The sequence below is a fragment of the Lithobates pipiens genome, unplaced genomic scaffold (assembly GCF_037356315.1).
Source record: "Lithobates pipiens isolate NorthernLeopardFrog02 unplaced genomic scaffold, aLitPip1_a1.2 Scaffold_16, whole genome shotgun sequence".
In the NCBI taxonomy this organism is placed as follows: domain Eukaryota; kingdom Metazoa; phylum Chordata; class Amphibia; order Anura; family Ranidae; genus Lithobates; species Lithobates pipiens.
In genome coordinates, this window is record NW_027507748.1 from 385,515,789 (window position 1) to 385,540,669 (window position 24,881).

The 24,881-nt window shown below is 51.4% G+C and overlaps 1 protein-coding gene across 1 annotated transcript in view; it reads right to left on the minus strand.

Annotated features, from left to right (window-relative positions):
* LOC143983031 (multidrug and toxin extrusion protein 2-like) overlaps window positions 1-19,004 on the minus strand; it is a 292,152-nt gene extending 273,148 nt beyond the window's left edge. The window contains exon 1 of the mRNA XM_077482258.1: window positions 18,795-19,004. Within this exon, the coding sequence (XP_077338384.1) occupies window positions 18,795-18,935 (141 nt within the window). The 5' untranslated portion in view covers window positions 18,936-19,004. The remainder of the gene's footprint in view (window positions 1-18,794) is intronic.
* Window positions 19,005-24,881: the final 5,877 nt, after the last annotated feature.

Below are 24,881 nucleotides of genomic sequence, written 5' to 3' on the forward strand. Positions count from 1 at the left end.
TTCCAAAGCCAAATGGAGATGTCAGACCTATCCTGAATCTAAAGGATTTGAACCAGTTTTTGCACATTCAGTCTTTCCGAATGCAGTCAATACGTTCTTTGGTCTCTTCCCATAAATATTCTGGAAATTGCAGTTTATATGGCCCTCATGAACTGGTCCTACAGACTACAGGGTCACCCTGTTCGAATACAGTCCGACAATGCCACAGCTGTGGCTTATATCAATCACCAGGGTGGCACCAGAAGTCTGGTTGCACAAAGAGAGGTGAATCGCATACTTGATTGGGCAGAGAGGCATGTTCCATGCCTTTCTGCAGTCTTCATTCCTGGAGTGGAAAATTGGCAAGCAGACTTTCTAAGCCGCCAAAAGTTATGCCCAGGAGAATGGGCTCTACACCCCGACATATTTCAGACCATATGTCACAAATGGGGCACTCCAGATGTAGATCTGTTTGCGTCCAGATTCAACAGGAAGCTGGACAAGTTTGTGTCAAGGACAAGGGATGTATTTGCTCAGGGGTCAGATGCTCTGACAATTCCCTGGGATCGGTACAATGTAATTTATGCCTTCCCACCATACCCGCTTCTGTCACGGTTCCTGGGAAGATTTAAGAGGGAAACAAAGTCGATTCTATTGGTAGCCCCGGCTTGGCCCAGGTGACCTTGGTACGCAGAGAACATGAAGTTGGCAGTAGGCAGGCCTTGGATCCTTCCTCTCCGGTCAGATCTGCTCTCACAGAGTCCAATTTACCATCCTGCTTTACACAGTCTGAATTTAACGGTTTGGCTGCTGAGACCGACATTCTGAGAGACCGTGGACTCTCGGAGTCAGTCCTTTCTACTCTGGTCAATGCCAGAAAGCCGGCCTCCAGGCTTATTTACTACAAAATCTGGAAGGTATATGTTTCCCGGTGTGAACCCAGGGGATGGCATCCTAGAAAGTATGTCGTTAGCAGGATCTTGGCTTTCCTCCAGTCAGGCCTAGAAATAAATTTGGCCGTAAGCACTATCAAGGTTCAGATTTCAGCCTTGTCAGTGTTTTTTCCAGAAGCCACTTGCATCACATTCTCTTGTCCGGGCTTTCATTCAGGGGGCCATGTGGTTAAGGCCTCCAGTCAAACCTCCGGTATGCCCATGGGATCTGAATTTGGTTCTCTCGGCATTGCAGGGACAACCATTTGAACCATTGCATCAGGCTTCGTTAGTTCTTTTGACTAAAAAATTAGTTTTCTTGATAGCCATATCCTCGGCTAGAAGAGTGTCAGAGCTGGCAGCTCTTTCAAGCAAGGAACCTTATCTAATTATTCATAAGGACCGAGTAGTGATGCGTCCTAATAGGTCCTTTCTACCTAAGGTGGTTTCAGGATTCCATTTGAATCAAGATGTAATCCTACAATCCTTTTTTCCAGATCCACAGTCCGCAGAAGAAGAGTCTTTGCACACTCTAGATGTGGTAAGGGCAATCAGTATCTATCTCCAGGCAACTGCTCAGATAAGAAAGTCTGATTGTTTATTTATTTTGCCAGAAGGCCCTAAAAAGGGCCAAGCGGCATCAAAATCCACTCTCTCAAGATGGATTAGACAAGTTATTCTTCAGGCCTATAGTGTAAAGGGGAAGAGTCCTCCTTTTCAAGTGAAAGCGCACTCAACTAGCTGTAAATGCTTCTTGGGCAGTGCATCACGAGGCCTCCCTGGCTCAGATCTGTAAGGCTGCGACTTGGTCATCAGTCCATACATTCACCAGATTTTATCAGGTGGATGTTAGAGGGCAAGAGGATGCCGGCTTCGGGCGCAGTGTACTGCAGGCTGCAGATTAGTTCCTCTGGTCCATGGCGGTCTATAATCCTGATCTGTGTCTCCCTCCCCTCAAACTGAGCATTGCTTTGGGACATTCCACTATGTAATGAAGCTCCTGTGTCCCGTGATGTATGATCAAGAAAATAGGATTTTTATATACAGCTTACCTGTAAAATCCTTTTCTTGAGAGTACATCACGGGACACAAAGCTCCCGCCCTTCTTGGGTTTTACGTGGTTTCTTATTGCTTTGCTACAAAGCTGAGGTGCCTCCCATATGGGAGGGGTTATATAGGGGAGGAATTCTCCTTAATTGGGGTTAGCCAGTGTCCAATCGCCAAAGGTGCCTATATAACCCACTATGTAATGAAGCTCCTGTGTCCCGTGATGTACTCTCAAGAAAAGGATTTTACAGGTAAGCTGTATATAAAAATCCTATTTTATGGTATATACATATATTTAATTTGCTGGTTATTTTTAGACTTATTAGATTGGAGCACTTTCCTTTGCTGTATGGAATTTTCAGTGCCTGGTTTCTAATGCCGCGTACACACGTAGCCGACTATCCGACGGACTTAGTCTGGCGGACTTCCCGCCAAACTGTCCGTCGGACTTTCCAAACGGGCTACTTGACCACACACGACACTTTTTCAGCGGACTAATACGGCGTACTAAGTCCGCCGTACTATCCGCCCTACTTTTGAAATGAACGGACTCGCCCACACACGCGGAGGAAAGTCTGCTCATTTCAAGCGCGTCTCCAGGTAGGCAGGGCCCACGAAGGAGACGTCGCTGGCCCCCCCACCTGGTATGGACTTAAAGGGGAACCCCAACGCCGAAAAAAATCGGTGTGGTGCTCCCCCCAGGTCCACATCAGACCCTTGTCCGAGCACGCTACCCGGCCGGCCAGGAAAGGGGGGGACGAGCGAGCGACCCCCCCTCCGAGCCGCACCAGGCCACGTGCCCTCAACATGGGGGGTTCCTTGGGGAAGTGGGGACCGCGCGGTCCCCCCACCCCAAAGCACCTTGTCCCCATGTTGATGAGGACAAGGGCCTCTTCCCGACAACCCTGGCCGTTGGTTGTCGGGGTCTGCGGGCGGGGGGCTTATCGGAATCCGGGAGCCCCCTTTAATAAGGGGGCCCCCGGATACCGGCCCCCCACCCTATGTGAATGAGTATGGGGTACAATGTACCCCTACCCATTCACCTGTAAAATAAAGTACAAAAAAAACACAACACACAAGATAAAATAGTTTATTGCACAGCTCCGGGGGTCTTCCATCTTCGGGCGTTCCTCCGTTATCTTCTTGTAGCTCTTTCACTAGCGGAGGAGCCCGGCTTTCTTCCTCGCCGCCGCCCTCTTCTTCCAACTTCGGGGGTCTTATCCCCCTCTTCGGTTCTTCTGCCGGGCCACCGCGCCTTCTTATAGCTCTTTTACAGGCGGCGGCCCGGTCTTCTGTCGCCGCCGCCGCCTTCCGTTCTTCTCCTGGAGATGTTGACTCGACGCTCTCTCCGGCTGCAATGCCAGGGACACGCTGCGTGGCGACTTATATAGGGACAAGGGGCGGGGTGATGGGTTGATGTCACATGGGTTGATGTCACATGGCGACAGTCCCAGCATCCTCCGGGACTGTGACATCGTAAGGGGGCAGGGTCACCATGTGATATAAACCCATGTGACATCAACCGATAACCCCACCCCTTGTCCCTATATAAGTCGCCGCGCAGCGCATCCCTGGCATTGCGGCCGGAGAGAGCGTAGAGTCAACATCTCCAGGAGAAGAAGAAGAACGGAAGGCGGTGGCGGCGGCGACAGAAGACTGGGCCACCACCTGTAAAAGAGCTATAAGAAGGCGCGGTGGCCCGGCAGAAGAACCGAAGAGGGGGACAAGACCCCCGAAGAGGGGGACAAGACCCCCGAAGTCGGAAGAAGAGGGCGGCGGCGAGGAAGAAAGCCGTGCTCCTCCACTAGCAAAAGAGCTAGAAGAAGATAGCGGAGGAGTCCGGCGAGAAGACCCCCGAAGACAGAAGACCCCTGGAGCTGTGCAATAAACTATTTTATCTTGTGTGTTGTGTTTTTTTTGTACTTTATTTTACAGGTGAATGGTTAGGGGTACATTGTACCCCATACTCGTTCACATAGGGTGGGGGGCCGGTATCCGTGGCCCCCTTATTAAAGGGGGCTCCCGGATTCCGATAAGCCCCCCGCCCGCAGACCCCGACAACCAACGGCCAGGGTTGTCGGGAAGAGGCCCTTGTCCTCATCAACATGGGGGGTGCTTTGGGGTGGGGGGGCCGCATGGCCCCCCCTTCCCCAAGCCACTCCCCATGTTGAGGGCACGCGGCCTGGTACGGCTCAGGGGGGGGGGGGCGCTTGTTCGTCCCCCTTTCCCGGCCGGCCGGGTAGCGTGCTCGGACAAGGGTCCGATGTGGACCTGGGGGGACCCCCACGCCGATTTTTTTGCGGCGTTGGGGTTCCCCTTTAAGTCCATACCAGGCGGCGGGGCCAGCGACGTCTCCTTCGCGGGCCCCGCCTACCTGGAGACGCGCTCAAAATGAGCGGACTTTCCTCCGCGTGCGTGGGCGAGTCCGTTCATTTCAAAAGTAGGGCGGATAGTACGGCGGACTTAGTACGCCGTATTAGTCCGCTGAGAAAAAGGGCCGTGTGTGGGCAAGTAGCCCGTTCGGAAAGTCCGACGGACAGTCTGGCGGGAAGTGCGCCAGACTTAAGCCCCATACACACTATCAGATTGTCTGATGGTTTTTTCCTTCAGGATTACCAAAACCATGTAGTACAAGGGCCTGCCTGATTGCATACACATTGAAACCCCTAAGGTTTGACCTCATATTATATGGTTTTGGTAAATCTGATGGAAAAAATCAGCAGACAATCTGATAGTGTGTATGGGGCTTAAGTCCGTCGGATAGTCGGCAACGTGTGTACGCGGCATAAGACACCTTGTAGCATGAAAAAAATAAAAAAAGTGGTGAAATAATATATTTTCCAGCATGTGGCTAATTTTTAGTGCCTAAATTTTTGGAAAATCTTTAAAGGGGAACTAATAAGCTCATTTAATGTAAGCTTGTTTTTATCTATAATATGTTTATTTTTTTGGAGAAAAGCTTAATATTATAGTTTTTTTACTATCTATCTATCTAGCTATCTAGCTATATACCATATATATATATATATATATATATATATATATAATCTCACAAAAGTGAGAACACGACTCACATTTTTGTAAATATTTTATTATATCTTTTCATGTGACAACAAGTAGTGAGTGTACAGCTTGAATAAAAATGTTGTCACATGAAAATACATAATAAAATATTTACAAAAATGTGAGTGGTATACTTACTTTTGTGAGATACTATATATATATATATATATATATATATATATATATAATTATTTTTAGACTTATGAGAATGGGGTCCCTTTCTTTGCTGTATATGGGGCATCTCGTAGCATGTAAAAATATTTTCAGAGGGAAAATATTATACTTACATTTTTCAGCATGATTTTTAGTGCCTGGAATTTAGGAAAACCTTTAAGGGGAAATAATCAGCACCTTTAATATAAGCTTGTCTCTTTTTTTAAACGATTCTTTAATTACATAAACTCTTATATCTTTATTTATATAATGGATATATGGATTTATATATCACAAATATATATATTTTTTCTTTTCTCCTCATTGGCTATTTTTCGAATTGTTTGATTGTATTCTCTTCCTCTGCTGCATTTAAAACAACTTATAGCACATTTAAAAATGATATTTTGGTTATAATTTAATAATACACTTATAATTCCCTGCTTGTGGGGTAATTTTAGTGTTTGAATTTTGGAAAACTCATTAAGGGTGGAATAATGAGTTTGTTAATGTTAAATAAAAATAAGGATACACCAGTTAAAAAATGCTTGACGATTGCAGAAAAATTGTTTTAGGAAAGTTACTTTTGTGTTATGAAAGAGTAATAGGGATGGCCTTGTGGTTCGCCCAGCGGTCGGTTCGCGGCAAATGTTGTGTGTTCACAATTTGCCATTTTCGGCGGACTTCTGGCGCTGTTTGTGCGGTGGACATATGCGTTTACATTGTGAAAGAACTTTGACCCATGATGACACATCCATCATGGGATACAGGACAGCCAATTGAGACATTTCAGCACATGGACAATTGGACATTCCCCCTACCTTATAAATAGACCTGATCTGGCGGCCATTTTACATTCTGTCATTTGTCAGTGTAAGGAGAGGTTGCTGTGTGGAGCAGGGACAGACTGTAGTGACACAAATCACTATCTGTTAGGTCCACAAAAGTCCTTTTAAGGACTGGTATAGGTGTACAGTATATAGGGTTCTGGTGCACTGCTGCTGACTGCTGTGCTGCTGATTGCTGAGTGCACTGCTGACCGATTCTGCAGCTGTATTTTGTCAGTGTAGGGACAGGACGCTGTGTGGAGCAGGGACAGTAAGTTTAATCACTAGCTATTACTATTAGGTCCACAAAGGTCCTTTTAAGAATTGGTATAGGTGTACAGTATATGGGGTTCTGGTGCACTGCTGCTGACTGCTGTGCTACTGATTGCTGAGTACACTGCTGACCGAATTCTGCAGCTGTCTTTTGTCAGTGTAGGGACAGGACGCTGTGTGGAGCAGGGACAGTCAGTTTAATCACTAGCTATTACTATTAGGGCCACAAAGGTCCTTTTAAAGACTGGTATAGGTGTACAGTATATAGGGTTGTACAAGTATAATATACTTTATTTCAAATATAGAAAGCCTATTATACTTGACTGCTGAGCTGAGTGCTGACCGATTCTGCAGCTGCCTTTTATCAGTGTAGGGACTGAGGGACAGTCTGCAAATCCCTAGCTACTAGGTCCACAAAGGCCCTTTTAAGGACTGGTATAGGTGTACTATTTGGTGTGCAGTATATAGGGGTGTAATACACGTATAAAATACTTGCACATATAGAAAGCATAGTATAGTACATTTCCACTGTGCAGCATTGTGACTGCTGAGCGGTTCTGCAGCGATACTACAAAGAGAAACAAATGCAATTTTAAAAAAGCATTATAACTGGTGTGATAGACCAGTGGCCCCCAAAAACGACAGATTGAAGCGGGGTGTTATATACTTTCTTCCACATACATACTGTACTTCTCTAGAGACTTTTGTCACAGGGTCATTTAAAAAATGACAGGCAGAGGAAGAGGCAGGTGGTAGGGGTAGGGCAGGAGCAACAGACTTGAGCCAAATTGACAAATTGCAGAAGATGCGTGCGATTATGTCAAAGGTTGGTTGAGTGGCTCACTCAGCCTTACTCTTCTGCACCCTCCTCATCCTCTCGATCTGCACCCTCTTCTTCACTCTCTGCTATGTGCACCCCCAAAGACACTACCACCAACACCGCCACCACCATATACCTTCTGCTTGAGTCACAGGAATTATTTTCTGATCCATATCAAGACATTTCCGATGTGCAGCCACTCTTGGCATTGGATCAGGAAGAGGAGGTAGCAACAACCACCGCTCAGCAGTCTGGCGACAGTACCCAGATCAGCCCAAGGAGGTTGGTCCCCGCCGTTGCTGCCTACTCCAAGATCTCTAATTATAATGGTGGGGAAAGTGACGTCGATGATGACGTGTCTAGTGATGTCACGTGGGTGCCCACAAGAGAGGAAGAGGAGGGGAGTTCAGAGGGAGATATGGACCAGCAGATAGGGAGGAGAAGCAGGCGGAACTTAGATTGCACAGGAGGGACAAACCAGACTGCTAATGTATCAGGAGCGAGGCATCAACCATGTACGGTCTCCCAGGACGCCGGCACAGGGCTCCGCAGTGTGGGCTTTTTTTAACGTGTCCGCTGCTGACAATAGTGTTGTCATCTGCAATCTTTGCAGTCAATGCATAAGTCACGGTAAGCCCAACACTCACCTAGGGACGACCGCCTTAAGAAGGCACATGAGCTGCCATCACCGAGCCCAGTAGGAGCAACAGAACCCACAAAGCCACACTCCAGGCTCTCATCGTCCAGCCTCGTCTTCTACTTCTCCTTCTCTCTCCTCACAATTGTCCTCCACTCCACCTTCCATCATGCCCTCCTCACGTTTTTCTGCAAAAAGGCAGGCTTCCATGGGCCAAATGTTCGAGACACGTGGTCTAGCAAACATGGGCAGGGAAGGTATATAACTTTTACTGCCCACTGGGTTAACCTTCTGACGGCCGTCAAGCATGTAACCCGTGGCACCCGTGTAGATTTGGTTTTACCGCCACGGATTGCATGCAGGCCTGCCTCTTCTTCTCCTCCTCCTACTCCATCCTCCTCCCTCTCGTCCTCGGCTGACTCCTCCTTTTCCGCTGCTAGCGTCTCTTCCGCTGCGCCGTCCAAGATCCCCAGAACCTATTCGACATGCCAGGTGAGACGTTGCCATGCTGTGCTGCGTCTCTTGTGCCTAGAAGATAAGAGCCACACTGGCCCTGCACTCCTTTCAGCTTTGCGTTCAGAGGCAGATCAGTGGCTAACACCACTCAATTTGACAGTTGGTAAAGTGGTGTGTGACAACGGTGCCATTCTGCTTAGCGCATTGAAACAGGGCAAAATTACACACGTGCCATGCATGGCACACATCTTAAACTTGGTTGTGCAGCGATTCGTTGTCCAATAGCCTGGGGTCCAGGACATCTTGCGGCAAGGAAAGGAAAATTTTGGCCCATTTCAGAAGCTCTTACACGGCCATGGCTCGCCTTGCTAACATTCATTCAGCGGCGAAACAATCTGCCATCAGACGTCTTATTTGCAATTGCCCGACGCGATGGAAGTCAACCTTCTATATGCTTGATAAGCTGCTCCAGCAGAAACGTGCAGTTAACGATTACCTGTACAAACTCTGCAGCAGAACAGGTTCTGGGAGCTTGGTTTTTTTTCACCGTGCCAGTGGCTGCTCATGCGCAACGCATGCAGACTTCTGCGGCCATTTGATGAGATCACCAAACTGGTCAGTCGCAACCATGGCGCCATCAGTGACATGGTACCTTATGGCTTCTTTATGGAGCGTGCATTGCGTCGTGTCATTGATCAAGCCGTGGAGGAGGAGGAGCAGGAAGATGAGGAAGTCGCAATGCTGGATGAATTCCCAGAGGGGGCTACTCTATCTGAGACAAGTCAACAACAGGAGTCTGAAGAGGAGTCAGAGGAGGATGGTGCCTGGGTGGATGAGGAGGAGCAAGAAGAGCAGGCTTTAAACCTTTCTGGGATCCCTGTTGTTGTGCGTGGATGGGGAGAGGAGAACGAGGAGGACGACATTATCCTGGATGATGAGCAGGAGCCAGGCCACCACACCACTTCCGGTTTAGTGCAAATGGGGGCCTTCATGCTCCAGTGTTTTAGAAGGGATCCCCGTATAAAAAGCATAAAGGTGAAGGACCAGTACTGGGTGGCAACGTACTTAGACCTCCGGTACAAACACAAAATGGCGGAAATGTTACCACCGTCACAGAGAGCTGTCAGAATGGAGCACTTCCAGGCCTTGCTTAGAGAAATGCTGCATTCTGCTTTTGCGTGCGCTGGCAGAGGAGGAATTCCCACTCCCAGAGAAAGAGTTGCAAGTACCAATCCAACAGCACCTGCAAGAAGAGGGCAGTTTGAAGATGTGTTGGTGACTTCTGATATGAGGTCATTCTTTCAGCCGACCCATCGACAGGTGTCATCTGGATCCAGCATCAGGGAACGCCTAGACCGACAGGTGTCCGACTACATCGGGTTAACGGTCGATGTGGACGCTCTGAGGAGTGATGAACCCCTGGACTACCGGGTGGGCAGGCTTGACCTCTGGCCAGAGCTTGCCCAATTTGCAATGGAACTGTTGGCTTGCCCCTCGTCCAGTGTCCTGTCCGAAAGGACGTTCAGCACAGCAGGGGGGATCGTGACCGATAAGAGCACTCGCCTAGCTCACGACAGTGTTGACTACCTCACATTTATAAAAATGAATGAGGCATGGATCTCGGAGGAAATCAACACATGTGACCAGTAGACCATGTATATGCATAACTCTATTAACGATTTATTTAATCGAGCACACAGACTTTTTTTCTACCTTTGGCTCACTGCTTGTACAAAAAAAGCACACCGCACTATATGCCCGTACCCTCCTGTTTGAAGAGGTTGAGCGGTGTCATATTTTTGGGTCCCGCAGCGAGTTGCTGCTATCAGTGCTGCTATTAGTGCTCTCTATCTTGGTGCTGGTGTCAGTGCTCTCTCTCTATCTCGGTGCTGGTGTGGTGTCAGTGCTCTCTATCTCGGTGCTGGTGTGGTCTCAGTGCTCTCTATCTCAGTTCTGGTGTGGTCTCAGTGCTCTCTATCATGGTGCTGGTGTGGTGTCAGTGCTCTCTGTCTCGCTGCTGGTGTCAGTGCTCTCTCTCTATCTCGGTGCTGGTGTCAGTACTCTCTATCTCGGTGCTGGTGTCAGTGCTCTCTCTCTATCTCCGTGCTGGTGTGGTGTCAGTGCTCTCTATCTCGGTGCTGGTGTGGTCTCAGTGCTCTCTATCATGGTGCTGGTGTCAGTGCTCTCTATCACGGTGCTGGTGTCAGTGCTCTCTATCACGGTGCTGGTGTCAGTGCTCTCTATCTCGGTGCTGGTGTCAGTGCTCTCTATCTCGGTGCTGGTATCAGTGCTCTCTGTCTCGGTGCTGGTGTCAGTGCTCTCTATCACGGTGCTGGTGACAGTGCTCTCTATCACGGTGCTGGTGTGGTGTCAGTGCTCTCTATCTCAGTGCTGGTGTCAGTGCTCTCTATCTCGGTGCTGGTGTCAGTGCTCTCTATCACGGTGCTGGTGTCAGTGCTTTCTATCACGGTGCTGGTGTCAGTGCTCAGTCTCTATCGCGGTACTGGTTTCAGACAGTGAGGGAGATAGCCGCCGAGAAGCCAATCAGCAGGCAGTGCCAGCAACATGGTTGAGGATCAGCACTGGACTGGCACCTCCAGACCACTGCAGTGGAGCCCTGCATAGGTGGGGGTAAGGGCCGGGCAGAGGGAGGGGCTCAAGCACAGGTTGGCACACTGGGACACTGGCACAGGACTGCTTTGCCCTGACTGTGGCACTGATCATCTCCTGCATCGAATTTCACAGATAAAAAAAGAATGCTTGTTGTCGATCCCAGATTCACGTAATACTTTTGTTATGTCAGTGTCCATGTTGTGGGACTATATGTGCACAGCTAGTAAGTATTTTGTGGCTTAAAATATGACCTGTAGGTTTTTAGAGTTCACCTACCATTAAATTCAATGGGGCCCGCTGTGAACTTTGCGGTTTGCGGACTTTTGGCCCCAAAACGTCCCGTCGGAAGTTCATCCATCATTAAAGAGTACCGTAATATACCTATACTTATGCTTTGTTCTAGTACCCATCTTTAAATAGTTACCGCCTATATTTAATTAAGATTTAGTTAATGCCAAAATAATCTTGCTCATGTATATTACTCCTGTAAATGAAGGTATTAAATAATATATAGATGGGTGCATGGGCGTCCGCAGAACTTTTTCCAAGGGGGGGCATCATTTCAAGGCCACTCATGCTCCGCCCCTTTTCGACAATCTCATGAAAATCTTTACACTGGTAATACATATGTGTTATATAACAGATAATTCATCTTCACTTTGTATTGGAAGTGACTCTGGTGTTCCATGCCCATATAGCCTAGAGAATGTACATCTTTTTACATTGCAATACATCTGTTGTGGCCATATTTTGATCTCATATTGTCACTGTATAGGCTGTTTTCATCAAGATAAAAATATGGCCACAACAGATGTATTGCAATGTAAAAAGATGTACATTCTCTAGGCTATATGGGCATGGTACGCAGCCACCTGAGTAACCTTGCGGACGCCCATGCTTTCAAAAACCAGCCCTGGAAAAAATTTCATACCAGCCTCACAGCATTATTATACCAGCCCAACAGCATTATTATACCAGCCCAACAGCATAACGTCATTATTTTCTTGTTCATGAAAGGGAAAAACCATGCATTTTAAAGCACATTTGATGAAGAGAGTATTAGATATAGATATGAAATCATATATATATATATATTCAAATTCCAGTTAATAGTGGTAAGTGATCAATCATCAAGGGGGACCCCAGAAACTCTGAACGTGGGGGGGGGGGGAACCACCTTCTGCAGAAAGAATACTCTAAGGTAAGGGGGGTGGGTTACTAATATAAGGAGGAAACCCTTTATATCAGTGCCCCTTACATTATCGTATTCACTCCCCCCTTACATCAGTGACCCCCGACTGGCCTGGCGGTGCTTTCACTGACCTCCTCTCAGGTGCACTGTGCAGGGCTCAGTCAGTCGGCTCCAGCTTGGAGGTCTTATCCTATAGTCTCCTATCCACAGTCCACACAAATCTGACTTCTCCCATGACCCCCATCCCGGCGGTGCTCCCACTTTTGACTCCTCTCCAGACTCCCTCAGAGACTTCAGACATGCTACAGGAGATGGACAGAGACTGCAGACTTGATGCAAGAGCTCAATGCAGCCTCACCAGTGCCCATAAAATTCAGCCTCACTGTGCCCACTAAATGCAGCCTCACTGTGCCCATCAAATGCAGCCTCACTGTGCCCATCAAATGCAGCCTCACTGTGCCCATCAAATGCAGCCTCACTGTGCCCACCAAATGCAGCCTCACTGTGCCCATCAAATGCAGCCTCACTGTGCCCACCAAATGCAGCCTCACTGTGCCCACCAAATGCAGCCTCACTGTGCCCACCAAATGCAGCCTCACCGTGTCTATAAAATGCAGCTTTACTGTGCCGTGAATGCAGTCTCACTGTGCACATCATTGCAGCCCCTCCTGTGCCCCATGTCCCAGTCTGCAGTCCCTGTCTGTGGGAAGGTGTGTTGTTTATGCTCGGTACAGTACCTTGCATGCCAGCAGGATATCACATGGAGAGCACATGGGTGGGCGCAAAATGCAGGGGGAGAGGAGAGTACAGGGGTGGGGAGTGGAGGGTGCTAAGGGGGAGCCAAAAAGGACGGGGTACTGGAGAGCACGGAGGGTAGAGAGCACTGGGGGGGGGCTGGAGAGCACCAGGGGGGCAGATAGAACAGGGGTGGGGAGTAAGGAGGGCTGGAGAGCACTGGGGTGGGGGCTAGAGAGTGATGGAGAGGGCTGGAGAGCACTGGGGTGGGGGCTAGAGAGTGATGGAGAGAGCTGAAGAGCACTGGGGGGGGGGGGAAGAACAGGGGGGCAGCATTGGGGGGAGGGGAGAGCACTGAGGGGAGAGCACTGGAGGGGAAAGAACAGGGGGAGAGAGGAGAGCACTGGGGGAGAGCACTGGGGGGAGTGGAGGGCACGGGGGGGGGAGCACTGGGGGGAACAGGGGCGGAGAGCACTGGGGATGGTGGCTAGAGAAGGATGGGGAGAGCTGGAGAGCAGCAAGAACAGGGGAGGAGAAAACTGGGGGGGGGCAGGAGAGTGTGGTGGTGGTGGAGGAGAGCACTGTGGGGGGGGGGGGGCAGGAGAGTGTGGTGGTGGAGGAGAGCACTGGAGGGGGTGGCAGGAGAGTGTGGTGGTGATGGAGACCACTGGGGGGGGGGGGCAGGAGAGCGTGGCGGTGGAGGAGAGCACTGGAGGGGGTGGCAGGAGAGTGTGGTGGTGGAGGAGAGCACTGGAGGGGGTGGCAGGAGAGTGTGGTGGTGGAGGAGAGCACTGGGGGGGGGCAGGAGAGTGTGGTGGTGGAGGAGAGCACGGGGGGCAGGAGAGTGCAGTGGTGGAGAGCATTGGGGGGGTCAGGAGAGTGCGGTGGTGGAGGAGAGCACTGGGGGGGCAGGAGAGTGCGGTGGTGGAAGAGAAGAGCACTGGGGGGGCAGGAGAGTGCGGTGGTGGAGGAGAGCACTGGGGGGGGCAGGAGAGTGCAGTGGTGGAGGAGAGCACTGGGGGGGCAGGAGAGTGCGGTGGTGGAAGAGAAGAGCACTGGGGGGGGGGGGGCAGGAGAGTGCGGTGGTGGAAGAGAGCACTGGGGGGGGCAGGAGAGTGTGGTGGTGGAGGAGAGCACGGGGGGCAGGAGAGTGCAGTGGTGGAGGAGAGCACTGGGGGGGTCAGGAGAGTGCGGTGGTGGAGGAGAGCACTGGGGGGGCAGGAGAGTGCGGTGGTGGAAGAGAAGAGCACTGGGGGGGCAGGAGAGTGCGGTGGTGGAGGAGAGCACTGGGGGGGGCAGGAGAGTGCAGTGGTGGAGGAGAGCACTGGGGGGGCAGGAGAGTGCAGTGGTGGAAGAGAAGAGCACTGGGGGGGGCAGGAGAGTGCGGTGGTGGAAGAGAGCACGGGGGACAGGAGAGTGCGGTGGTGAAGGAGAGCACTGGGGGGGGGGGGCAGGAGAGTGTGGTGGTGGAGGAGAGCACGGGGGGCAGGAGAGTGCAGTGGTGGAGGAGATCACTGGGGGGTCAGGAGAGTGCGGTGGTGGAGGAGAGCACTGGGGGGGGGGCAGGAGAGTGCGGTGGTGGAAGAGAAGAGCACTGGGGGGGCAGGAGAGTGCGGTGGTGGAGGAGAGCACTGGGGGGGGCAGGAGAGTGCAGTGGTGGAGGAGAGCACTGGGGGGGGCAGGAGAGTGCAGTGGTGGAGGAGAGCACTGGGGGGGCAGGAGAGTGCGGTGGTGGAAGAGAAGAGCACTGGGGGGGGCAGGAGAGTGCGGTGGTGGAAGAGAGCACGGGGGGCAGGAGAGTGCGGTGGTGGAGGAGAGGAGCACTGGGGGGGCAGGAGAGTGCGGTGGTGGATGAGAGGAGGACTGGGGGGGCAGGAGAGTGCGGTGGTGGAGGAGAGGAGCACTGGGGGGGGGCAGGAGAGTGCGGTGGTGGATGAGAGGAGCACTGGGGGGGTCAGGAGAGTGCGGTGGTGGAAGAGAAGAGCGGGGGGGGCAGGAGAGTGCAGTGGTGGAAGAGAGCACGGGGGGGCAAGAGAGTGTGGTGGTGGAGGAGAGCACGGGGGGCAGGAGAGTGCGGTGGTGGAGGAGAGCACGGGGGGCAGGAGAGTGCGGTGGTGGAGGAGAGGAGCACTGGGGGGGGGCAGGAGAGTGCGGTGGTGGAGGAGCGCACTGGGGGGGGGCAGGAGAGTGCAGTGGTGGAAGAGAGCACTGGGGGGGGGTCAGGAGAGTGTGGTGGTGGAGGAGAGCACGGGGGTCAGGAGAGTGCGGTGGTGGAAGAGAAGAGCGGGGGGGGGGCAGGAGAGTGCGGTGGTGGAGGAGAGCACTGGGGGGGGGTCAGGAGAGTGTGGTGGTGGAGGAGAGCACGGGGGTCAGGAGAGTGCGGTGGTGGAAGAGAAGAGCAGGGGGGGGGCAGGAGAGTGCGGTGGTGGAGGAGCGCACTGGGGGGGGGGGGCAGGAGAGTGCAGTGGTGGAAGAGAGCACTGGGGGGGGGGGGTCAGGAGAGTGTGGTGGTGGAGGAGAGCACGGGGGTCAGAAGAGTGCGGTGGTGGAAGAGAGCACGGGGGTCAGGAGAGTGCGGTGGTGGAAGAGAAAAGCAGGGGGGGGCAGGAGAGTGCGGTGGTGGAGGAGAGCACTGGGGGGGGGGGGTCAGGAGAGTGTGGTGGTGGAGGAGAGCACGGGGGTCAGGACAGTGCGGTGGTGGAGGAGAAGAGCAGGGGGGGGGGGCAGGAGAGTGCGGTGGTGGAGGAGAGCACTGCAGCCCCCCTCCCCCCCTCGATCCTCCTATCCAGGCACTGTAGCACGGATCATGGGCATCTACTCCTGTGTATCACAGCGCTGGATGGCTGTGTTCGGCGGCCGCTCTGTAACACAGTCCCGCCCCCCCCAGACCGGCTCATGTGATAGGCGGAGCGTTGATTCTCTCTACTATCACACGAGATGGTCTGGGGGGGCGGGACTGTGTTACAGAGCGGCCGCCGAACCCAGCCATCCAGCGCTGTGATACACAGGAGAGAGCGGACTCAGAAAAAAAAATAATGCAGCATGGCAGCGGCGGCGGCAGTGGCAACACCTTGGGGATTCCAGGGGGGGGCACTTGACCCCCCTGCCCCCTGCTGCGGACGCCCATGGATGGGTGCAAAAGAATATAAAACATATGATAAGTATATAAGTACTTATTATAATAGTATTGTGGAAGCCTTTTCCTAGTGACATGTATTGGGTATGAAAAGAGATGATCTTTGCACTTTAGGTATACGGTGTACTATATAGCTAATTGCACACAGCTAAGGTAGATTTGGTGTTTAATGCCCACCCCTGAAGTAACTGAGCAGCTTTTAAATAAGATCTCTATTGACCACAGACTAGTTATGAGTAAAGCCCTGTAAACACGGGCTGAATATCAGCCAAAATTGGGTGGTACATTAGATATAGGCTGACATTCTGCCTGTGTGTTCGGGTCCTTGTTTGACAAAAGCAAATCTCACGACTGGCTTCTGTTGAACGAGCATGCTGGAAAACCAGCAACCGACCTGCCAATGGCTGAGAGCTCTCTGCGGTGTGTTCTGGCTTAGGCAGTCTCCCTGTCAGCAGGGCCGGTGCTAGACTATTTTGCACCCTAGGCGAGACCAGCTACTTGCGCCCCCCCCCCCCAAAAAAAATGTATTCAATAACTTTAGCACCAGAACTGGTCCAGGTGGACAGGAGAGGGGGTGCAGCCAGGTGGGGGGAGGGATATAGCCAGGTGGACAGGAAAGGGGGGGTGCAGCCAGGTGGAGGGATGGAGTGAGGTGGACAGGAGAGGGGAGGTGCAACCAGGTGGGAGGAAGGATGAAGCCAGGTGGACAGTAGATAGGGTGCAGCCAGGAGGAAAGGAGAGGGGTGCAGCCAGGTGGACAGGAGAGGGGAGGTGCAGACAGGTGGAGGGAGGATATAACCAGATGGACAGGAGAGGGGGGTGCTGCTAGGTGGAGGGATGGAGCCAGGTGGACAGGAGGGGGTAGCCAGGTGGAGGGATCGAGCGAGGTGGAGGGATGGAGCCAGGTGGACAGGAGATGGGGTGCAGCCAGGTGGAGGGAGGATATAGCAAAGTGGACAGGAGATGGGGGTAGCCAGGTGGAGGGATGGAGCCAGGCGATGGGATGGAGCCAGGTGGAGGAATGGAGCCAGGAGGAGGGATGGGGCCAGGCAGAGGGATGGGGCCAGGAGGAGGGATGGAACCAGGCGGAGGGATGGAACCAGGCGGAGGGATGGAGCCAGGTGGGGAGGGATGGAGCCAGGCGGAGGGATGGGGCCAGGGGATGGGATGGAGCCAGGTGGGGAGGGATGGAGCCAGGTGGAGGGAGGGAGCCAGGCAGAGGGATGGAGCCAGGTGATGGGATGGAGCCAGGTGATGGGATGGAGCCAAGCGATGGGATAGAGCCAGGTGGAGGGATAGAGCCAGGGGATGGGATGGAGCCAGTGGATGGGATGGAGCCAGGTGGAGGGAGGGAGCCAGGTGAAGGGATGGAGCCAGGCGGAGGGATAGAGCCAGGCGGAGGGATAGAGCCAGGCGGAGGGATAGAGCCAGATGGGGAGGGATGGAGCCAGGTGGGGAGGGATGGAGCCAGGTGGGGAGGGATGGAGCCAGGTGGAGGGATGGAGCCAGGTGGAGGGAGGGAGCCATGCGGAGGGATGGAGCCAGGGGATTGGATGGAGCCAGGCAGAGGGAGGGAGCCAGGCAGAGGGATGGGGCGAGGTGGAGGGATGGTACCAGGGGATGGGATGGAGCCAGGTGGAGGGATGGTGCCAGGGGATGGGATGGGATCACACACCAAAGATAAGCTCTGACTGGAAGCCTTCATCCCCAGTGCTTCCCCCCCACCACCTGACAAGTTCTTACCTTGGTGCACTTCTTTCTCGCTTCCTCCACATGTCAGGCAGCGGGCGGCAGTCCGTGACACGTCCGGGAGACCTCCTTCAGCTCCACCCCCGTTCAGCTAATCCACCCCCCCCCCCCGCTCCAGCGGCGGCCGCGGAGAGGCTGGGTGAGCTGCAGGAAAAGCTTTGCTTTTTGGTCCTCGCTCCTCCAAGACAAGTGGCCTGCCAGCCTCGGCCCTGCGTTTGTCCTATAGCTAGTCCGGGCCTGGGTGGATCCATGCTGCCCGCCCTGCTCCTCCAATGGCTGCACATCACCCAGGGAGGGAGGCGGGGCGGCCAGAGAGCTGACACCCATGGCTGCTGGACATCCGCATGGTCATCCCTGGCTTAGTCCGAAGGGTGAGATCTGCCTGCTCCCCCGCCCAGCAACTCTGCAGCCAGCCATATGGAGCCACCTCCTGCTACAGTCTGCACCACTCGCCAAGGGGGAACTGATCCTCTGGAGGGGACCAAGGCTGTGGCTGCGCCCCTAGGCGGCAGTGCGCCCTAGGCGACTGCCTAGTTCGCCTAGTGGGAGCGCCGGCCCTGCCTGTCAGATCACAAAAGTTCAGCAGGAAGATCACTTTACTAATATGAATCGTTAATACAGGACCTCCTTGTGAGTGCCTCTGTCTTTATAGTATGTACCAGTTAGTTTCTGCCTTATACTTGACCGCTTTATTTCTATTAAATACATTTTTTTGTGTGGTGCAGAATTAAGCCCATACAAAATGAATGGCCTCAAACCGCACTGCAAATAATCACATGTGATTTGAATAGAAATGCTGTGCGATTCACATGCAGTGTCCCACATTAAATATATGTGACCCCAGCCTTAGTGTATTTAAATATGCTAGTACATCTAACACTCTCCTGCACCCAGCCTGACAATGCTGCTGTCCAAAGGTGCCCCCTGTGCTCCCTCATCCAGAGTGGGGGCACGCTAATACAGGAGGTGTGTTACTGGCCAGATCACCAGGTGAAAACAGAGGAAAGAAATGATAAAATACGAATACAGCCACCACATCTAATAATTAGTAAGCTGCAATATAATACATTTTTGGTTTTGGGATAAATACTGCCTTAATTATTTAGAAGACAGCACCCAAGAAAATCTGACCGACACAAACAGTAAAAATAGAAAAATCGATTAACTGAAGTCAAGTCTTACCACAGGTATGGCCATTCCAAACTGTATCTTTGCTTCATTACAAAATCCATAGGGTACCAGTTGTCGGAACAGTCGTTTAATTCCATGAGGTTTGCCTGATAGAGGAGAGGTCTCCTTGGCTTCCTCTTTGTGTCTTGTCATAGTTTTTGCAGACTCTCACTGATAGATTTAAAATGTTTTAGAACTCGCTACACTAGAGAATGCAGCGAAAGGTCCACTGTGCACTACAGCACTGAGCATTTGAGAGCTCTGCTCTGCATGTTTCATAGACTATACTCAATGGGAGGAGAACATACTATAACCTGTCCATCAAGTTATGCATCTCTATGGAAAAACAAGAGAAAGCATTTAATGGGGAACTACATTTTTTTATCTAGGCATGTATTTATTGTTAAAAAAAATATTTGAATTTAGGTTTTTAGGCAATTCATTATTTCCTAATGTATTTTACAAGCAAATACAGTGATTATAAAGATTTTCCTTGTGCCTTAGGAAATCATACTTAAAAGATGATGACTGTGTGTAGAAAATTTTGCCAGAGTAGGCAATCAGAGTTCCAACTTCAAACAGAACTTGACTTCAGCTGCAGCCAAGAGGTGAAAGTAGCAATGGTAGCATTTGGGTGGTTGAACTACAGCAGCAAAGAAGACAGGCAGACCTGTGGCGCTACTGAGACAGGGAGTTCGACCCTAGATAGCAGGTTAGAAACCACAAGCCATTCAATTGTACTCGGAGTCAATCCGTGGATAGTAAGGAAAGGAACAAAGAGTAAGAAAGAACATAGACCTGAAGTGTGCCGGGGTCACGTGGTCAGTATGCCTAAAATGGGGCAAAAATAACACAGTAGGATGAAAGCTTAACAACCAGATTACACAGTGAATTAACGTCTAACCTGGGGTGGCAGCAATGAGGTATGTCTTTGCTGTAGAAAAGGAAGCGCTAGGAAAGGTAGTAGAGGACCATCGAAGGTTTGACAAATGTAACACTAACAAACCAATATAAACCAACACCAAGCACCACACCTAGCCAGGCTCCAAGGACCTGATAACCGTGCCGTCCCTGAATACTGCGCCTTGCAAGCATGCAGATGTAACAGAAAGGGCCGGGGTGCCAACCAGTAGATTGACCAAAGTAAGTGAGACCCTGGGCCAGAAGCACCCCCCTCCCTGGCTTTAGAAACCACAAAGCCAGCTAAGGCACTGCCTTCAGCCCCGAGCTGGTAACCAATGCAAAAGGAGACCTGAGAGTATGTCAAACGTCATGAAAAACAAGACCCACAATCGAAAATCAGCTGAGCACAGCAGTGAGTCTACTCCGTTGGAACCCTGGATGGCTTCAAAGAAAGTGCAGAAAATAAAACAACCTGACGGGTCATTCAACATGAAATGCTGAGACTTAACTCGATATGCCCTGAAAGTTTTGAGGGCCGATACAAGCTGGAAGAGGCAAACCCCCCCCCCCCAGAAAAGCAAAAATAGGAACTGGATGTTAACAGGACTGGAAACCTAGACTGGAAAGCCTAGAAAACATGGCAAGCAGTGTCATGAGCCTTCCTGGTACTTAAAACAAAACCTAATGATCAAGGCTGCTACGACAGCCAAAAGGAAAAACAATCTACCACAAACTGGAACTGAAGAGAAAGTGTGACGCTGGTACCTGCTTCCGAGACCAGAGCCTACTGATACTGGCCCGGGCCCCGAGAGGGCCCCAGGATCCACCAAAGCCCCTGAGCCAGTAGAAGCTGCAGAGCAGCAATAGGCTGCCTAACCAATCGTTCCATACCATAGCGCAACTCCTGGCCAGACGCAGCTAGGAAATTAAAGATAGTGTTGACTGACCCCCAACTGGACAGGAACACAACTAGCGAGAGAACTGTGAGCAGACAAAGAAAACCTGTGACAAGAAAGTAACCTGCAAGAAAGAAACGAGACTGGACGAGAAACATGAGTAGTGTGAGTTGATAACCGTGAGCAGCATAAGAACCAAGGCTGCCAGAAACAAGACCTGCCTAGGAAACGCAGGTTGCATGAGAACCTGAAACAATAAACCACGAGAAAAACCCCAGGGCGAACACGAGAGAAAACCCGGGGGGGGGGGCACGAGAGAAAACCCGGGGGGGTGGACACGAGAGAAAACCCCGGGGGGGCACACTAGAGAAAGCCCGGGGGGGGGGGGGACACGACAGAAAACCCCAGGGGGGACACAAGAGAAAACCCCAGGGGGGACACGAGAGAAACCTGGAAAATGAGAGAAACCTGGAAAACAAGAGAAACCTGGAAAACAAGAGAAACGTAACATTGCATGAGAAACATGACATTGCATGAGAAACGTGACATTGCATGAGAAACGTGACATTGCATGAGAAACGTAAATTGCATGAGAAACGTAAATTGCCTACGGACAACCGTATGAGAAACTACCTGCATGAGAAACGGGAGTTAAGAACAAAATGTGAGTGGTGTAAAAACAGATGAGAAGACTTGCCACCAACCAAGCCAATTGAAAACGATCACCTCAATCTGTTAAACCCATAGACGTGATGGGTAACCCGTGGTGGAAGAACATGGACAACCCAGCTGTGTCAGACGACCAGAAAACCTAATAACAACCTGCCCATGACACAACAAACCCCCTGGTACCTGACAAGTAAAGGACATAGGATCTAAATTGTAAGGATGTGGGTGCCGAAATGACAGTACCAACAGCGCATGAATGTGAACCTGATGATACCACCCTAATAAATGCAGAAGTGAGCCCGAGCAACCTGCAGCGCCAAGACAGGAAATTAAAAACGAACTAAGGTACCCACAGACTGTGGTGGGTAGAAGTAAAGGTGTAACGGTGAACGTGTACGTATGATGTGTGGGCTACAGGCGAGAAGATTGTGGGACGAAAATCAATTAATGAAACCTCAGCCCGTATGGACCTGTAGACGTGACAGATCCTGGATGTAAGTACCAGCTAACGAAAATGCCGCAAACGAAGGGCAACACGAAACATGCGACACATGGGAAAACGTAAACATATTGGGGAAAACGTAAACATATTGGGAAAAACGTAAGAAACATGGGAAAAACGTAAGAAAACATAAAAGTCGCCTGAGACACGTACAATACAACAGACATGTAAAATTGCATCAGGCACGTAAAATTGCATCAGACACGCAAATTGCATGGGAAAATGTAAAACCTGAGAACCATAAAAAGACAAGCGCCTGAGAAACGCAAAACGAATGAGCAACGCAAATTGCAAAAAAAACGTAAATTGCAGAAAACTGTAAAATTGCGTAAGAAACCGCAATTTGCAGAAAACTGTAATTTGCATGAAACCATAAATCACACAAAAAAAACATAAATCGCATGACATGTCAACTGCATCAGACCAGAAATTGCATGAGAACCGTAAATTGCGTAAACCGTAATTGCATAAAGCCGTAAATGATCAAAAACGTAAGATTGCGTAAAAGACTCTTAAATTGCATGAGACCGCAAATTAGCACGAGACAGTAAATTGGTATGAGAAACCGTAAATTTGCATGAGAAAAGCAAAACTGCATGAGAAGACCGTAAACTGCATGAGAGACCGTAAATTGCACAAGAAACCGTGTTTTGCACGAGAAATCATAAATTGCATTAGAAACCGTAAATTGCATGACATCGGAAAATGCATGAGAAAACGGGAAATGCATGAAAAACGTAACCTAGCATGAGAAACCGTAAATTTCATGAGGCCCACCACCAGGCAGACGGACCCCCCCCCCCCCCGGCAAACCAGGCGACCGAATCCTCCCCCCCAGCAAAACCACCAGGAGAAGGAGGCGGGCGGGAGAAGCGGCTCCCCGGAGCCACCAGGTGGATGAACCCCCCCCCCCCTCCCCGGCAGAAGCAGGCGACCTGAACCTCCCCCGTAGCAACACTGGGAGAAGGAGGCAGGAGGGAGAAGCATCTCCCCCGCAGCCACCAGGCGGACTAACCCCCCTACCCTCGGACAAACGCCACCTCCCCTCGGCAAGTGAACAAACCACCTCCCTACCCCAGAAGAACTACCAGGAGAAGGAGGCAGGCAGGAGAGGTGGACGAACCCCCCTTGCAAGCAAGCGGGCAGGAGAAACGGACCCCAGGTGGCTGAACACCCCCCCGGCGGAACACCGGGAGAAGTGGGGTGAATGAGTGGAGCTGGCGGGGACGAAACAGCCGCCCGCCAGCCTGAACATCGGGAGAGAAGGCTGGCTGAAACAACATGGGGAGAGAGGGGCGGACTAACCACCCCCCCACTCAGCGGCGATCAAAACCCCCCCAAGCAGAATCACAAGGAGAAGGAGGCGGGCAGGAGAGCCCGCAGCTGACACCTCCCTCCCCCCCGGCAGAGGCAGCCGGAGAGGGAGACAGGTGGGAGAAGGACTCCCTCGTGGCGACCGGAGCCTCGAGTGAACCCCCCCCCCCGACCTGAACCGCCCCCGAAGCCAGCGTCCACGAGAGGAGAAAGCAGAGAAGGGCAGGCTTTATGCAGCCCGACTCCTGACTCCTCCTACAAACACCTTACACTTATTTCTTCACATTCCGGTTTCCAAGCACTTAACCTTCTTATACCTGGTACCAACAGACACTCCGAGACTCCTTTCTGATTCTTGTTATCCTTTAGCATTTCAGGATAGGGATGCAGGACAGATTCTTGTGTGCTCCCTGGGCACCTAACACTTGATCACCACTGCATTCTGTATTTACTTCGCCATATAGGCTCACATCACAGGAAGCCACCATCAGTTTACTGCAATGCCTTGTTCTTAAGACTCTCCAGGCCTTGTCTATAAGCCAACCCTGTGTCACAGCAAGTTTCATTATGGATTTCAAGTTGTGAGTTGAGGGTCCTCCCACCACAAAGGACCACCGTCACCTGTCACAGTCACCCCATTCCACTCAGTCTGGCCGTTATTTAGGCCTCATGCACACAGGATGTTTGCAAACTCTCCAAGAAGGCTTTCTTTCTGGCAGCAGCGTTTTGGAAGAAAAAATGCTCATCACTTGTAAAAGCATGTAACGTGTTTAGGTGCATCAAGCGATTGGCATTAATTAATTTAACTGATCAGAAGAATAATTGATGCTGACCACTATAATTAATATATGTTCAAGCGCTAAACATGCCTAGCATTAGGGCATGTTTAGATGTGTTTTCATGCATTTACAGGTGTCTCGCTGCCAAAATTCTGCTGCTGCTGGATGCGCTGCCAGTGGGGTTTGTCTCTGTTCCCCTGCTTCTAAACACCTATGTGTGCATGGACACATAGGCCAACATGCAGGGTTTTTTTTTTTTAGACAGAAAAAAAAATCATCCAGTGTGCATTAAGCCTTGTAATAATGTATCTTACCCTTTAAGGTTAAAATGTGTATTCCAAATGTACAAATATCCTTCAGCAGCATAAGGTTGCTCAACCCAGAGGGTTAAATTACTTAAAGTGGTTGTACACACTCACAAATACCCAGTGAAGTAAATAGCCTCAGATGATGCACAGAGATTAAAAAAAATACTCCGGTCCGACTGGGAAGGGAGATAGATGCATAGCTGAGGAGCTCCGCAAAATCCTGACAAATCTACCGCCATCCTGCCACAAATCCATCCAAACTTGGTCTACCTGCTCCTTGGCATACCCCGCAGCAGCCCCAGTCTGAATTGTGGAGTCCAGCTGGCCGATTGTACTGTATTCCACGGCCGGCTCCATACACTCGGGACCAGCTGCCATCTTAAAGGCTTGTGAAGCCTCCGGCCCTTCCCGAGCCCCAGTGTGGTGCTCCGTGAAACGAACGGCATCACACCCCCATCCGCCGATAGCGGCTCACCCCCGGTGGGTACAGAGACTGGGGAATCACAGGATCACATTTTAGGCTTCAGGCCCCCAGGAAAGGCCCTGGCTTCGGCCTTCTCTGGAGCCGGTGGCCATCTTGGTACACCCAGGCCCTCTCTACGCTGTGCATTGGCATCCCTGGCTTTCCTATAGCCCTCTGCAGTACACCAACTGAGGGCCTGTTTGTCCACTGCTGCCCACAGCCCTCCTGGGAGCTTCTGGCTTATACTGGCCTGCAGATACTACTT